The following is a 17,574-nucleotide window of genomic DNA, read 5'->3' on the forward strand; positions in this document are numbered from 1 at the left end:
GCATTTTTTTCCCCAAGTCTAGGACAAAGAGTTAACATTTAGAAGGAGTTCAGGCAGAAGCCTCCCTAATCCACTGAACAATAAGGAGGAGAAGGTACAGCACTATCAGGCCTGTAATATTCTGTTATTATAGCCAATTTCAGTAAAAGTAGTTTTAGCCTTCCTGTGGAGATGATTTCCCGTTCCGGCCTAGTCTTCTTAGTATGGTTGACAGCGGGTGCTACAAAAATCAAATTCCACACAAGTACAATGAACTGAAGATCTAACCACTCAGGATAAACCATAACAATTTCCTTGTCCCGGGATAAAGACAATCTGCTAGGCATTTCCAGAGGACTTCACTTACTTCTTGTAACTTATAGTCCACCCACAGCTCTGAAAGTTTTTCTCTCTATCCCACTTCCAGATGCTCTGTGAGGTGAGGGACAATATGTTGACATAAATGGGGGTGGAGGGGGTGTAACCTGAAATGGTCCTTGTGGGGAACTGTGGGTCCCGATGATTTTGTCAGTCTCAGCACGACCAGCACAACTTCCTCTACCCTTTAGAGGAAGACCAAAACCCAGGCTTCCACAGCCATTTTTTAAATTTCTAAGTGGATTGATCACCAATCAATTAGTCAACATAGAGAATGACAAACTTATCCCTGGCTTAATAGGAAGTGTATCAAAGGATTTCTCTCTTTTATTTCTGGCAGAAGACTCCCTTTCCAGTGGCCACAGCTGTCATAGGTTTTGGCTCCTCACTTGTTCTCCTCACCTAATATTCCCAATTCCCCAATACACCAATTCCCAGAGCTAAACCCCCTTCTCACATTCCGGACCTCAAAATCTTCATGTGATTATTAAGATTCTTCATCTGTCTTTGACTGTCCCTTTATGAGAAGTAGCTATTAATATACCGACAATGCTAGCTAAACAAGTAACGCTTCCAAACCCTAATGAAATCTCTCCCTTCCAATGCCAATTCCATTCTAATTCCAGGTAAGAGCAGATTTTTTTTACTTAAAAAGCTGCCAATTACCTCTCCTTATACAATATGTTAATCAGCCTAGAAGAAGAAAAGAGAGAGAAAGCTACTTTAATTTGGGGGTGGCTGCTGCAGTTAAGTAAAGCAATTTGAGGGAGGGGACAGAGCAAAGTGTGTCCAAATTTCAAGAACAAATTTCCAAAAATATGGAATTGCTTTGTTAAGAGTGGTAAAGCTATGGTAATTTGAGTCCTATTTTGGACTGCACAGAAGTAACAAGAAGATATTATGATGGCTGAGAACAGAATTGGATTTTCTCAAAGCTTTTTATCCTCAACGGATCTAATTCAGGAGGGAGTTGACAAAAGGAGCTACTTAAAGACTTCTTGCAGGCCTTGCCCCCCAGAAGCAATTTACACTGCATAAAGCCCCCCCCCCTCTTTTTTTAACAGAAATGGGAGGAAGGGGGAAATTGTACCTCATCCTCTATTGAGCTTTCTCTTTTTATACCTATGAATGAATGTTTCTTTTGTATCAGATTCTGGCCCACTTACAAGATGACAGTCTCTTCTGTGGATTTGGAACACAGAAAGTTGATGTGAGTTTTAATTTATTCCGTCCGGAAGTACTGAATTCAATATAAATGCATGGCAGGACTTAAATGTGATCTGTGAATGTTGTAGAATGTAGTATAGGTAATCCTTGACTTATAACAATCCATTTAGTGACCTTTTGAAGTTACAATGGCACTGAAAAAGATGACTTACGACCATTTTTCGCACTTACAACCATTGCAGCATCCCCATGGTCATGTGATCAAAATTTGGATGCTTGGCAACTATCATGTATTTATGATGGTTGGTGTGCTCTGGGGTCACATCATCCCCTTTTGCGACCTTTTTTTTTTTTTTTGTAAATTTTATTTGAGTTTTCACAAAAAGAAAAGAAACACAATTAAAACATCTTTTTTGAAAGCAGCATAATCCCGGGTACATTTCTTCGTGCAGACACAATTTCAGGTGCATGCTCATTTTTATATTCTATTCCATATCTTATTACAATTTTACATTTTCTACATAGCTTCTCCCCTCTTTTAATTTTATTTTATTTATTTCATCTCAATTCAAATCATTATATTTATATTTTTTGTCTGTCCTGTTTCAATTGTCTATTATCTTTTCTCATTAAACAAAATTTATCCTGTAGTTACTGATTGGAGTATGACGCCTTTATATCTTTCCCCTAAAGTTATAACACTCAATATAATACATAGCTTGCATTCGGATTCTGTTTGGTACATTCTTAAACTACACACAGTATTCTTAAAGAAAAAAAAAAAGAAAAAATTATAAATGTATATAGTTAAAACAACATTCCATTCCAATCAATTCTATCATTAATATTAATATTCATTAAAGTCTTAACATCTTTAACATTACTTTTCAATTAAATATCATACTTCTATGGGAACAATTATAAACTTTCCATAATCAATTCCCCCCCTCTTCACTTATATTTTATAAAACATTGACTAATTAAAGTGTTCCCGTTCCTTCCTAATTCAATTTTCTCATTTATTTTATTTCATTTACTTTATTCACAAACATTTCAATAAATTACACTAACCATTCTATCCCTCATTCTAATCATATGTTGTTTCCAATTTTCTAAAGTTATTTCTATTTCAAACATAACAACACAATCTCATGTACCTTTACAGAATCCCCCTTTCAGTTAGATTTAGAAAGTTATCACCCATTGTCTCTAAATAGGTCCTGTTTCTTTATATCTTGCTCCGGACCTTTGTAACTTCTTTTCCTTTCCTTCTTCCCTCTCTTCTTCTCCCTCCCCTTTTTACCCCTTTGTCTCTCTACCTCTACTTCCCTTTTCTGTATTCACCTTTTCTGTTGCTTTCCAGTATTATACTTATTTTTCGAATTATTTTTCTTTTCTTTGGTTGTTTTTTTAAGTCTTAAATTCTCCATCCTCTTTCCCCCCTTTCCTTTTTCTTCCCCACATAGGGTTATTTGTTCATTAAAGATGGCTTCTTCTTTGTCCCAGTCTTCTTGTTTTGCAGTCTTTTCTTGTTGTTTTTCATAGTTCCAAATCTCCATTTCTAAGAATTGAAAAACGAAGCCAAAGGAACCCTTCCCTTCTTGTGCATCTTCTTTGTACTTTTTAAGTTCCATTTTCAATTCATCCAAAAGTAATGCCATTGTAGAAATTTTTAAACAACCACCCGATTGATTTTAGTCATTCAAATATAATAGCCAAAAATCCAAAAGTCACCAAGTAATCCAAATACACGCAAACTGTTTCTTTTTGCTCTTTTTTTCACACTTTCTCTTCCTGGGGTTACTATTTAGTTGCAAAGTTTCAGTTAAAATGTATCTTTTAGAAGTCTTATTGAAATTTTACTTTAGATTCTTTTAAAGTCCAGGCAGTCTCTTCCCTCTTCCAGATCCTGCCCTTATTCTTTTTCTCTCCCTTCCTGCTTATAGAAAAAAAAGTTTTTAATGTCCAGAAATCTTTATTGTCCCTTTGGCATTTAGATATTTTCAGCTTAATTGCCTATTGATGCCAAAGCGGATTTTTCCAATTTCTTATTCTTAACTGTCAATATAAGGAAGGAGAGAGAAGGGGGGAAAAAGTCAAACCTTTCCCTTTTCACTTTCTTTCACTGCTTCCGACTCTTCTTTGGGAGCGATGTTATTTTTTGTAGAATTTAAATTCCAGGGTACCTTAGTTATTGCCTTTTCAACTTAGCCCGGTCAGCCAAAACTTTCACTTCTTATCTTCCTCCTGCACATTCTTTTCCGGTTGAGTACTTCTTTGAGGTAGCCATTTCTGACCACCGCTCCTACCACCTTCGGGAAAGGGAGTTTGACCAGCTGAGGAGGAGAGGTGCGGTTCTCCTCGATTCTGCTGGCAGTCTCCCCCTTCTTCACCACCTCTACGGGGTGGCTTAGCCCCGAAATCAGCTGGCTTGGGGCGCTCCAGCGGCGAGCCCAGGCAGAAACCGCGCACGATCGCGGATTCCTGTCTGTCGCCGAAGCCCTTCAAACCGGAAGTCTCCCCTTTTGCGACAATGTGAATGGTGAAGCCAGATTCACTTAACAACTATGTTACTGACTTAACAACTGCAATGATTCACTTAATATTTGTGGCAAGAAAGATCATAAAATGGGGGCTAAACTAACCTAACAGCCTGTCTCACTTAGCAACAGCAATTTTGGGCTCAATTGTGGTCATAAGTTGAGGACTATCCATAGACAGCAGAAATTTCAGTGGACTCTATCACAGTTTTTGCAGGATGGGAAGAGGCACGTTTTTTAAAAATCCCATTGCTAAAATAAATATCAAGACATCCTAGAAAAAGAAGCTCCAATTTCTGTTTGATGAGCTATTTCTGTAGTTTGGTGAAGTGTCATATGGGAAGAGCATTCCAATGATATGTGGAAAAAATTCAGAAGGAAACAAGTGAGCCCCTTATTAAATTGATGAGTATGACCAGAATCCTGTATTTAAAAAGTACAGTAGTTAAAATATAGCTATGAATTGAGGACGAGCTGAGAGAAGGCAAACTTAGATATTCTATTACCTGGTGGCATCAACACATTGGTGTTAAATACATCTCAGTTAACTTAGTACAAGATGAACAACAACAAAAAACATAAGAAACAGGAAGATTAACTATCTTGTCAATGATGGACAACAGGATAGACACAACAACAAACCCATCATGTAGTACAGATATATACAAGGCTATGAGGAAACAGTTATGCGTAGAGATTAAGGTATCAGGCTAGAAACTGGGAGATTGTGAGTTCTAATCAAGCACAAAGCCAGCTGGGTGACCTTGGGCCAGTCACTTTCTCTCAGCTCTAGAAAGGAGGTAATGGTAAGCTATTTCTGGAAATCCTTGTCAAGAAAACTGTACGGACTTGTCCAGGCAATCTCTGAAAATCGGGCAAGATTGAACAGAAGAAGTAAAAATACAAGCTGTTCCCAACAAAAGCAATTGTTGTAGCTCTTCTTATCCTGTCCATTCTGAAAGCTAACAGATTTACTTGCTATGCCACATGGTGCTTTGCACATTTGCATTCAGCCATGTTGCCATTTCTTTCTGCTTAATGACATTCTGTAATCTTATTTTCTTAAATGCACTTTAAAATATTAATTTAAATAAAAGGACGTTGAAATTAAACAATACTTTTTTAAAAAACTTTTTTTAAAAATCAAAAGGTCTCTCCCAGAAAAATTATAGAGGTATTTTTATTTTTTTTTAAATGCTGTTTGGGAGTAGATTTCTATGAACAGACTTTTTTTAAAACTAAAATCAGTTTTTCTGTCCTCAAAAGCCATGCATATATATAGAAAATGAGGTTAGGAATTATTTTGTTAATAGTATTAAGAGTGGAGATGAAAGGTAAGTAAAATGATCCTTAATTTCAAGGTTCTTAACTTGAAATTAGCTGTTGTGTTAATTTCTGCCAGTGCTATTTCCTATAGTTTTAAGTCCCATTGATCCAAAGATTTTTCTGCTTCCTCAAGACTCCCTTCTCAACATCTTGAACAAACATCTAAAAATGGGGGGAGGATGCCAAAATCAGCCCCAAACCAACAATTTGAGACATGGGGGGGAGGAGATTTATGGGGGTTGCTGAGTAATGTAATCTTGGAGAACTAAAAAGGCCACAAATAGGGTGCTTTATAGGGCATTACTAAGATTTTATGTACATATAAAATCATTACATTGAAACTAGACTTATTAAAGGGGAATTTAAACTAGATTGGCAATTGCTTAATCTTGTCAATCAATTTTCTTTTTTTAAAAAATATTTAAAAAATAAACTCAAGAGACTAAGGAGAAATATCAAAAGCCTGTCCAAACTCTATAGTACCTGTTGTTCCAGAATCGATCATGTGAACGTAGAAACAGTTTTGTTTTAATTAACTGCTTCACATCTAAATTCAAAGGTAGGAAAATAACTAGGCCAGTTCCAGATCATTTTCTTCCTTTTGAAGGGGAAAACTATTGGCTGCAAGGTGTTTTGCATGACATACTAGCAGGCCCTTTCATCATCCATTGCTGTAGCTTCATCAGGAACGGTAAGTGAACAGCAATAACAGAGCTGTTCATCACTGCAGCAAGGAAGCACTCAGCTCTACACAGACAGGCCTCCACTTAGAACCATGAGTGTTTCAAGTTACAACAGCACTGAAAGAAAATGATCGATGACCAGTCATCGGACTTACAACCGTCACAGCACACACACCCTACAGACATGTGTTCAAAATTCAGGCACTTGGCAACCAGCCTGTATTTATGATGGCTGCAGCGTCACCATTTGCAGCCTTCACAGCCAGATTCCCACAAGCAAAATCGATGCGGGAAATGGCCTTTGCTTAACAATTATGTGATTCATTTAACTCCTACAGTGATTTGCTTAACCACCATGGCAAAAAAAAGTTGTAAAATTGGGCTTAACTCACTTAACAACTGCCTTGCTTAGCAACAGAAATTCCAGTCCCAATTGTGGTCATTTCTCCATCTGCAGACAAGTATCATTCTATAGTCCCTCCCTACATATACCAGTACAATTTTATATGCAGATTTAAAGCAAATGGAGCACAGGAATTTGTTGCTGTTGTTCTCTACCAAACTGCCACATTATATGTTCAATAATATTTCAATTTACCTCACCTTTGTTTGAACTCCGCTGGGCATCTGTTGCTCCAGAGACTCAATGCAGTAACCACAACATAACTTTGCCACTAGTAAGGACAGCAGCACTGTCAGAACAAGGGAACACTTCATTGTGTGTGTATGTTTTCCCCCTGAGGGAGGAAAAGTTTGGAAAGGGCGGGAGAACATGATTAAAGGTTGCAGGGAAATAGATAGTGGAGAAAAAAAAAGGCAGCACAGAAAAGAAAACAGTCAGGTGCAAAGAAATATCAACCATTCTAGCTTTTGTGACAATATAAAATGAAGCTATTATTTTCATTTTAAAAAAATTAACTCATCCCCTATCATGAGATTTCAATTATAGAACAGAACTTAGTCACTTACTTTCTCAAAATAGGAAAGCAAATTCTAAGTATTAAGAACATGTACTTTCCATTCTCTATTTGATGAACATGTTCATTAAATGTACATGGTGAACAAAAATATTTTTTTAAAGCAAATATTAGGGTTTTACACTCTTCTATTAGTATTTCCATATATGCAGCAGAATAACAATAAATGTTTTTGTTTTCTTCTAAGTTTGGTTGTTTTAGTTCTACTCTTCATTTTTAATCAGTTAGATTTATCTAAAGATTCTTTATATATTAAGTAATTCTAGTCTGTGCTTATTCTGGATCATATCGTTATGACACATGCCCCAGAAGGAAAATTGCCTCTATTTCAAAAAAAAGTCTTAAATTCAATATTTCCAAACTTGGGCTGATTATAGCATTAAAATCCCCATAAATAATTAAATCTACATTTCTAGGTTCACATAACATATCAATGACCCAGGTTATTCCAATTTACCCGTTGTCTGTGTAGCATATAAATACTAATGCATATTAACATTCTCCCTTTAGATTTCAGCCGTAGCATTTGAATTTCATCTTTATAATAATTTCCAATATTTATTTCTTCTATTGTCATATTAAGATGTAATGCAATTAAGCTCATTAAACCCCCTTTAGCACACCTTATATTTTTGGCCCTTCTTGGCCTATTTATAAAAACACATGTAGCTAAATAAAACTACCAGATTATTTCCTATCAACTACCAGTAAATTTCTTAAGAGGAAAAATCATATAATCTTGTAGGGGAAAAAGGGGTGGTGGTAGAAATCCTACCTATGCATTTGCCCAGTAATTTTCCAGGATGCACATTTCATTATAGAAGTCAACATGTTAGGTTTTTTTGTAAACTCTGTTAATTAATCACATTTTGGATTTCAAACGGATGACTATTTTGCCTTATTCTCCTGCAAAGACGCCTGCCATTGTGTTTGAATATGATATATCTGTTCTGTTTTATGTTTGGTTTTTTGTTTGTTTGTTGTTTTGAAATGTTTGAATCATTCTCTAGCCATTTCATATATTCTATTACATTTACAATTTAAATTGAATATCTTTGCAAACATAATTATTTTTAATTCCAGGGATATTTGGTGTAAACTTGTATGTTGCATCCTACACTTCTTTAAGGGATCTCAAGTTTGATTCTATTTCTGGTTGCCTTGTATTGTGCACTTCTGCAGTAACTTGTAATTTCCTACATTATTTGTCTTCATTGCCTTCTCCATCAGAGCTGGCAATGGATTTTGTGATGCTCTGTGAATCACTGGTTGCTCTCTAGATTATGTTCATTTACATAACTTCCTTCATGATCATTAACAGTGTTTACTGTATATTGCTTTGCCAGAGCTCTTTCTTTTGATAACATAGGATATTGGAAGATTTACTTCTGCCTTTTCACCAGCTGTGTTCTTTCATTATCCCTAGCTGGGTTATTATGTTCAATATCCTCCATTCGTGATATATATGGATTCTCAGTTCTTTGTATTTCCAATGTTAATTAATTCTGGTAGTTTTTATAAATTTCACTGAGTGTGTAATTTTGGAAGCTGTTGTTACCCCTAACAAAAATTTATTTTACACACCCTTTTTATTCATCACTTAAACTACTGGTAGCTATTGCTGTAGTTTCAAAAATCATGATTGCTCTGGCATTTATATAGTTATAAAACAGACACTCAATTTTATTTATATATTTTGTTGAGAAATCAATTTCTTCTAAAGATCAGATGAACAAAATATATACATTTTTTTAATTAAACTGTATGTAAACTACTGGATGTGGAGTAATTAATAAAGGTCAGTTTGGTAGTGATCAATTGTAAAATGCCAAGTATTTTGTTCAATCACAATATTTATTGAATAGCTATGAAAAGAGGAAGATTCAATGGAATCAACGGGTATTACATTTATTAAGTCGACATTTACCGACTATGTCTAATGGGATGAGGCTTACCTGTTTGTCCCTACAACTAACTCTGCATTCTACTTGTCCTGCACTGTCTGCTTCTCTTGATTTTCCTTGTATTTGCATTTTTTTCTCTCTGAATTAGAAACTTTTCTAGTTGTTTTTCTGTTTTTGTATTCCGTTTCCATGATCTACAGCAACTTGTTTATCTTTAATTTGACTTGCACAACTCTAGACTTTTGGAGTTTTATATTTCTTGAGTACTCCTTTTATTCTTCTTAGTTTAACTCTTTAATTTTTGTTTTCCAGTTATTATTTTTATTTCCCCTTTCCTTCAAATCAAATGTCTTTATTACAGTCTTTGACCAGCCTTCACAATTTAATAATAATTAAAAATAAAAATTGCAGTAAAAAAGGAACAGTTTAATACAACAATTAGTTGTTAGGGGAAAGAAAACATATGGGACAATAAAACAGCATGTTTTTTGCGCAGTTGTGTGCAAAAAAAAAATTGGCCACTTGATGTGTTAAATGTAGGGTTAGTGACCCTTAAAAGCTAATTAACATAAACTTCATCTGCATGGCCCGTGTTATTTGGAAATGATTGGTGCAATCAAAGCACATCTTTGTTGGCGTTGTAGAAGAGGCACAACATGAGGACATGGGCAAGAGTATCTACCTCCTTAGAACCATGGGGGCAAAAGTCTCTGTGAATAAAGGGTCCAGTGCAATCTTCCCTCTAGTAAGACTGATGGGAAAACATCAAAATGGACTCTAGAAAAGGCCCATTATATTTGTTTAGTGTTAAATTGTACAAGTATCCCAAAAGGGAGGGCTTATGATTGTCTAACAATTGGCGGTAGTATTCAGGAGCACTGGTGTTATTCTGTTGATCAATGTGCCTCATTCTTTCTTTTACTATTGATTTGGCCTTTTCCAAGGTTAATTGGCCTAAATACTCAAGAGAGTGGCCAAGGCTGCAGATTTTTCTGCTATGCCAATGGGATTGGCAGCAAAAGCATCAGGCCTGTAGGCTCAAACATGATTCTTTTTTTAATTAATTTTTTTTTAAATACAATAAATCCATTCCATTTCAATCATGTGTCAATTAAGTACATATTTCATGTGCTTAACAATTACTAATAATATTCTTCTTAACAGTATAACAATATAATAATCACATTCCCATATATAAGTAATGTTCAATATGTCTATTACACTAGTTTCTCTTATTGCTTTATAAATACATCTAATCCCTTTTAATCTTATTTTCTAGCCATTTATAAAACAAGTCCCATACCATGTAATATTCAGATTCTTCTTTTTCAATTTCTAATGTTAATCTATTCATTTCTGCACATTCAAATATTTTTTCAATTATTTTGTTCCTCTATCAGTTATCTTGTCACTTTTCCAATTTTGAGCAAATACAATTCTATTAATACATGTATAATCAAGCATGTTTTTTTCTTTACTATAACCTTCAGGTACCATTCCTAATAAAAATATTTCAGGCTTCAAATCTATATGTTGTTTAATAATTTTTTACAACCACGTGTGTATTTTATTCCAATATCTTTTAGCTTTTATACAAGTCTACCACATATGGCAATATGTTCCTTAAGGCCTGAGATTAGGATCCTATTCAGGCCTAAGCCTTAATAATTAGCTTCAAAATCAGTTCTGCATTGGGGGTGCATTTTGAAGCATCAAACAAGGTCCTGACAAAATCTGATTGAACTGCTTCCTAAACCTTCAGGTTTATGACCCAATTTGTATGCCATATAACAGTTGAGCAACCGTTTTTGCTGTAAGCAATTTAAGTGCTGCTGGGATATAATTTGCCCCTTGTTACCTATGAAATTCAATTATTGTTTGTGAACTCTTTTGGGCAATAGAAGACACATAATTTACCTGGGCTGTTAATTTTCTCAAGGCCTGAAATACTATGTCTAAGTACTTAACCTGTTCCATTTTATGAGAATTAATTGTCCATTTGTATTTTTGTCTTTTGTTAGAAAAGACTAGCACTATAGATTTGTGGTAATAGATTATTGTTCCTCATTACAGTAGAAGGCCAGGGTTCTCGGTGCCCGCTTCCTGCCTACAAAAGACAAGGAGAGGAGAACTGCATCACCAGCATAAAGTAAAATTGGGAGATGTCTGTTGGCTAGTTTTGGAGCGTGGATGTCCACCATGTGGAGGATTTTGGTCAGAGAATTGATGTATATGTTAAAAAGCAATGGTGCAAGGATTCATCCTTGTTTCACCCCCTTGATGGACTCGGTAGAGTTGGAAAGGTTTGCTTCCCAGTTGCATCTTACTCTGTTGTGGTTAGCCGGCAGCAGGTGCGGACGGTGGAGGAGAGCAAAGACTCGGATGAGGGGCCAGGACCATTAGGGAGTGGACTGCTGCCTTCAGAGATTGTGGGAGCTGGCAGCAGTGATGAGGAAGTTCCCAAGGAGCCTGTGCCAAGTGCGTGTGCGTGCAGGATTGATCGTAGGAGAGCAGTTACAGCAGCACAGGCGACTCGGGAGTAAGGCTGCAAGGTAATGGCTCCTCCCTCAAGAGGATCAAAGCCAGGTTTGAAGAAGCGTTTTTTGCAGAAGGCAAAGACGCTCTGAAGCTCAGCCTCGTGGACATCATAGTTAGTATTTGAAAAATCTTGTAAATTCGTTCTTATCTCTGGGTTTTTGGCAGCCTTGACAACTTGGCAAGGCTGTTTCTTGTCAGAGCTAATTAGTTGGAAGCAGCCTTTTATCTGTGAAGAAACAGGATTCTTAAAAGGTGGGGGCTGCTGCCTTTGTTTTGTGTTTGCTCTCTTGGAACCCGGTTGAGTCAGAACATACTCTAAGCCCAGTTTTATTGTACTATTAATGAACTGGGAGCAGGAGTCTTTTACCTACGGAGGATCTGCTCAGAGTGTCCCAAAGTGAGAGTCCAGTTACCTCTTGAAAAAAGCACCTTTGGGACAACCATGACCTGGATGACTTGAGAATCTCCATAGAGAAGTACTTGGAATACAATTTGCTAATGATATTTAATACGCTAATTATTCTATAATTGGCTGGGTTATTTCTGTCACCCTTTTTGTATCGGGGATTATTAGAGCTTCCCCCCAAGACCTTTGGAATTTTGGCTGGGTGGTTGATATGTGAAAATAGAAGTGCCAATAGGGGAGCCCACCAATTTGAGTTGGATTTGATTAGCACAGGAGGGAATACAATCACTCCCAGGAGCTTTACCACACTTAAGCTGATTGATGGTATTTTTTTTACTTCGTTGCATGTGATTGGGGGTCACTGCAATGGTAATGAGGATGGTGATATCAAGCAGGTGTTAGCATGCCAGTTCAATAAAGAACTTGGAAGTGATGTACACAGATACTTGATGTAAATGCTACAATGGAGTTGTGGGTTGTTGTTGTTGTAACAGTTTGTTATGGTATGTCAGACTAAGGAGAAGTTTTTGGATCTTGTGGCTTCAATTAATTGAGACCACTTTTTCTGTTGAACTTTTTGAGGTTTTTTCCTTAGCAATAACCTTTTGAGGTTATTTCCTTTTCTCCTTTTGAATTTGAATGGAATCTGGAGAGCTGACCTTAAACAGGGTAGTGTAAGAGCCAGGTAGTGCTGTTTTGGCAGCAATGCAGGATTGATCGAACAATTTCTTAGAGTATTGATCCTTCCTGATCGGATGGTCTTTTTATGTTTATTATATAAGAGTGGAGCTTAACTGTGAGATTGTGATATACATCAAGCATTCTACTATCTGGCGAGGTAGTTGGGTCTGGGTTTGCCCCTAAGTTGCAGAGGTTGAAGAATACAAGATTCCTTCCTCCGATAGAAACTACTGGGTTGTCATATCTCTGTTAACCCTAACAAACTTAACCTTAATAATTCATTACAATTTCCAATTGTGAAGCCTTGAGTTGGAAGGTCATTTATATCAGTCTCCACATCTCAATATACTCCAAGTCTTCTTTAAGAGAGTGTCATTTGTTGTCTACATGTAAAATTGTACATTCGTGAGGGCAATTTCTTAGAATAGGTTTACTCCAGTTCAAATAGCTAAGCTATAAGCATACAGTGAGGCCTTACAGTGAGGGCTTTCATTTGGAGGAATTGAGCCATTGTCTAAAGAGGAGTTAGGTGAGGGTCTTATTGGAGAGGGGGGGGGGGAAATAGGTGATCTTGGCTTGGCTTTTTCCTTCTTTATAATATTCTGCTACTCCAGTTTATGGCTCTAGTTGATGATAGCTACTCTTCTGAGAACCATTTTAAGTTTTTAAATAATAATAACAACAGTCCTCTCCTCATCATCATCATCATGTTCTCAATCATTTTTTCATTCTCTTGCAGTAAGTACTCTCAAATTTACTAACTGGCTGCCTGTGTTATAGTTAAGAGAGCTAACATAGGTTTTGTGAGATAAAATGCTGGGAATTCTACCTTTAATTTACCTTCTTTGTTATTGGCATACATCACTTAGCTTGTCACAGTCAAGCCAGAGTTTATATTAATTCTGTGTGCTATTAAAAAAAATCATACCCAAAGTTTATGGTATAACATTTTAAATTTTCAGATTTTGTGCAGCCTCCTATATGAAAGTCCTCTTTCTTTGTTCTGTCTGATAATAGGCATTTATGTCTTATATATAAAGGTTGTCATAATGATTTCCAACACTGGGGATATATGGAAAGATGATACAAGCAATCTTTTATAAAGAGTTAATTCTTTCCCAATCAACAAAACTTACAACACAGTTGATGGGATCACTCAATGACTTTCAAGCTGTAGGTGAAGAACTATTCACTTTTGCTGCAGTTCTGTCCAATGGGCTTTAATCAGCTAATTATCTACTAGTTTAATCCTTATAAACGTTACACTCTAGATTTATAATCAAGATTACTGCTATTTTATATTCATAGAAGCAAAACCTTTTCCATTGCTTTTGATATACTGATGTTATGTTCATTCACAGATATAGATATGTCTTTAATAATATATCTTGACTATAATCCAGATATCCTTATGATTCAGATATATTTCAATAGTTTTTTTTTTCTGTTTTAATAAATGCTCACAAAAAATACATTCAAACAAGCTATATGTTTGGTGGGGGCTCCTAAAAAGGAATTAGGTTTGCTTTAGGAGAGCAGGAAATAAATACAAAACAACTTTTCACACATAGTATCACCAACTTTCCTATATAGAATGTATGAATTCTATGAATGCATACTTCAGGTTCATCTGATGCATTCTACAAAGAAAGAATCTGTCCGCCTTTTGGCCTTTTAACTTCTTGTACGTACACTTTTCTGTTCACAGTTGTGTTTTAGAACTCTTTTAACTCCATAGTTAGCTTTTTAAACTTGTTTTAAAGTGTGACTTGGATGTTTGCAATAAATCTTCGGTTTTCAAATTGCATTTAAATTTCTTAGAGATTTTGATCCTTTTCATATGTTTTACATATGAATAGTAAGTACTTTTGAATTCTAACAAAAGGGAAGCTTGTAGGCTGGATGAATAAGTTAAGGATCACATTTATAACCACCAATTCTAATTTAAAATAATATATGTGTGACTTTTCTTAACATGCACATAAACTTTTTAATTGTGTGACTTGTACAGTATCCATACAAATAATATAATAGCAAAGGCCCATGAAGTTCTCTTATATTTATTTAAGCAAAACACCTGTATTTTAATTTCAGTTCTGTCATTCTGTGAAGAATACATTTGGACAGACCTACATTTGCTTATATTAAGACTATAATGCCATATAAAACAAATGTGCTATTAGATTTTCCATTCATCTGCTTTTCCACACCTAAGCTTTTGCTTGTTCACATTTGCATTGCAACATTTAACTGCACCTCAGTCATATAGTGCTTGTAGCTGCTTTAAATACTACCAATAGCAGCGATAGCTCAGTATTTTCCATGGTACCTTATCAAGGTATACATGAAGATTTGGCAGAGATTTTATTACAGTTGCAGTTTTGTTTTACTTTGAATTCTAACCTATGGCACTTTGGTTACATTAGTTATCTAATACAATCAATCTCAAATAGTATCTTGGATTTTAATTTTGCATACTGGGAATAGCACATGCATAGATAGAGTCAAATTGAGACCAGAATATTATGAAATCATTTTAATCAAATAACTCCATTTAGGCATCCTATTTTGCACGGGTATGAAAGATACAGTGTTTTAAGGAACATAGCTATTGTGCCTTGTAAAATTATTCTTAAATGCATGAAATCTGTGGAAGCATCTGAATTAAAACAGCAGGACTTTCAAAACTTGATCAGCCATTCACCACCATTATTGTGGACTCAGCATGACTAAATTCTAAGTAGGGTTAGGAAGGGACTGGCCAGGAAGAGGCAAGCACACCAGTGCTCACTGCCAGTCTGTCTAAATGTTTGTCTCTTATGCTATCAAGCAGAAGGACAATTGCTACCAATCTTAATCTGGCCCAAAGTATCAGACCAGGTATGCCATTATTGAAAAATCATAACATTTTAGATCTGGAATAGTTTTTTTTTTCAGTTCATTTGGTACAGTCCCAGGACAAGGGGGAAATGATTCAACCTTTAACAGATTACCATTCTGACATTGCTTCAGCACTTTCAAGCAAAGGAGAATCTACCACCTTTGGAGGCAGTTTTAACTTATATTGTTAAGCAATTTCTCCACATATTCAACAGTCTCTTTTTCTATATTTCAACTCTGCAATGTCTTATGCATTATAGCTATTCAAACAGTTAAATGATGTTACCGTATCACACCTCCGTGACTCGCTAAAACGATCATTTGACCCTTTCATTCTCTACTCTATTCCTAATTCTCCTGTTTAGATATCCATTACACTGTTGGGAACTTCAGTCCGGCATTTATAAATGCTGCCCTTAATTGCAAATTAGCACGCTTATATACTTTTAGTCATTAAAGACATACGAATAGGCTGAATTTAAGGCATTTTCGCATAGTGGCCAATCCGATGCTCCCAATGTTAAATTTACAATTAACTAGGCAGGAGACAGTGACATACCGTACTCCCACTCCCGCCGCTATTCCCTTGCAGTTGACATTTAGCCCCAGACCCACAGGTGATACTGAATTTTCATGAATTTATCCAATCCCCCCCCCCCCTTTTTTTAAACCATCCAAGTTAGCGGACGCGGTAACAAATTCCCTAGGTTATTTATGGTGTGGGAAGAAGCGCTTTCTTTAGTCTATTCAAAAACCGCCTCCCTACAACCCCTCCCTCCCCGTCCGTCATTCACTTTTCATTAGTATCGGCGGTGGATGATGTGACAGTATAATAAAACAAAATGCCCCTGTGGAACTCTTCTCAAAGACCTCAACTAGATCGCAAAGACAGGAAGAGTGCCAGCCGGGCGAGACTGCCCAAATAATAATAATAATAATCCCACCATGCTCAATAAACTTAGAACAAACTTTCACATATCCCTCCGCTTCCCCATTCTGTTGCTCTCGCCCCAAGTCGCTAGCTTTTCCATTGCCGTCAAAATCCTACCTGAGGAAGAAAGGAGGGCAAGCGCGCTAGCAGCCTCGGCGGACCGTCTCCGTGTCGGCGGCGAGAGCTGCTCTGCCGAGACGGGCAGAAAAGAGAGGCTCTTTCCTCGGCTTCGGGCTCCCGGGCGAAGAGTTTGGCGTCCCTCTCGCCCAGCAGCAGCAGCAGCAGCAACCAGACTGGAGGCAAAGCCCAAAGTCGACGACAAGAGTTTCTCGCCGCCCGTTCCCGCCACTTTAATAAAGGGCGGGCTGCGCGCCGATAGGGGGGTGGGGGAGGAAGGACCCACAGAAGGCAACCTCTTTTCGCGCCGCACGCCCACGCCGACCGTTGCACAAGTTTCTCCACTGGCTCGCACGCACACATAGTGATAAAACGCAACAGATCCCGTAGATGGCATCATACCTGTCAGATAGCGATTGCGCGCATGCATATATCCCACCTCGTAATGTGTAGCCTCCACAACACCTTCGCAGTCTCCGCTATGCCCATCCATTGGCTGGAGGTCTACCTTTGCAGGAAAATGGCCATGTAGCCCTTCACTGGCCAAGTCTTAATCCACCTGGATTTGGACTAGATAGAAGACCTACAAGGTCCCTTCCAACTCTGTTAATCTGATTTCGAACATATTTAGACACACATGCACATAGATCGTTTTCATATCTAGTTCATAGCTATTACCACAAGTTTTTTGTCATCGCCCATATCCAAGATGTCAATAATACACAGCAGTGGCAGCAGAATTTTTTTCTAAAGAACTTGTCCAAAGGCTCCCTCAAGCTAAATTCCTGTCTGTGGAAGTTTCCTTTGGATGCACAATCTAGCAGAAAGTGTTATAAAACACTGACCTACCTATAGCATTAGCTTTAAAATATCTCAGTATAATTTTCAATGATTAAGACACCTGAATTTACAGCGAAACACCACTGTGATTGCCAGAAGACGGACCCAGTCCCATCAATATGATGCCTAAGCAATGCAAAATAATTTTATAGTATATGGGATATGAATCTGCAATATTTGTGTTCTGGTTTTCCTTACTGTATTGAAGTGATGTTTTAACGATAAAA

The 17,574-nt window shown here is 36.9% G+C and overlaps 1 protein-coding gene across 1 annotated transcript in view; it reads right to left on the minus strand.

The window, feature by feature from the left end:
* Positions 1 to 16,794, minus strand: part of TAC3 (tachykinin precursor 3) — a 28,284-nt gene extending 11,490 nt beyond the window's left edge. Inside the window, exons 1-2 of the mRNA XM_026683866.2 lie at positions 16,508 to 16,794; positions 6,677 to 6,810 (exon numbers count right to left, since the gene is read on the minus strand). Coding sequence (XP_026539651.2) covers positions 6,677 to 6,790 — 114 coding nt within the window. The 5' untranslated portion in view covers positions 6,791 to 6,810; positions 16,508 to 16,794. The remainder of the gene's footprint in view (positions 1 to 6,676; positions 6,811 to 16,507) is intronic.
* Positions 16,795 to 17,574: the final 780 nt, after the last annotated feature.

The sequence above is a fragment of the Notechis scutatus genome, chromosome 2 (assembly GCF_049901735.1).
Source record: "Notechis scutatus isolate UNSWTSFEM ecotype Mainland chromosome 2, rNotScu1.2, whole genome shotgun sequence".
Lineage (NCBI taxonomy): Eukaryota > Metazoa > Chordata > Lepidosauria > Squamata > Elapidae > Notechis > Notechis scutatus.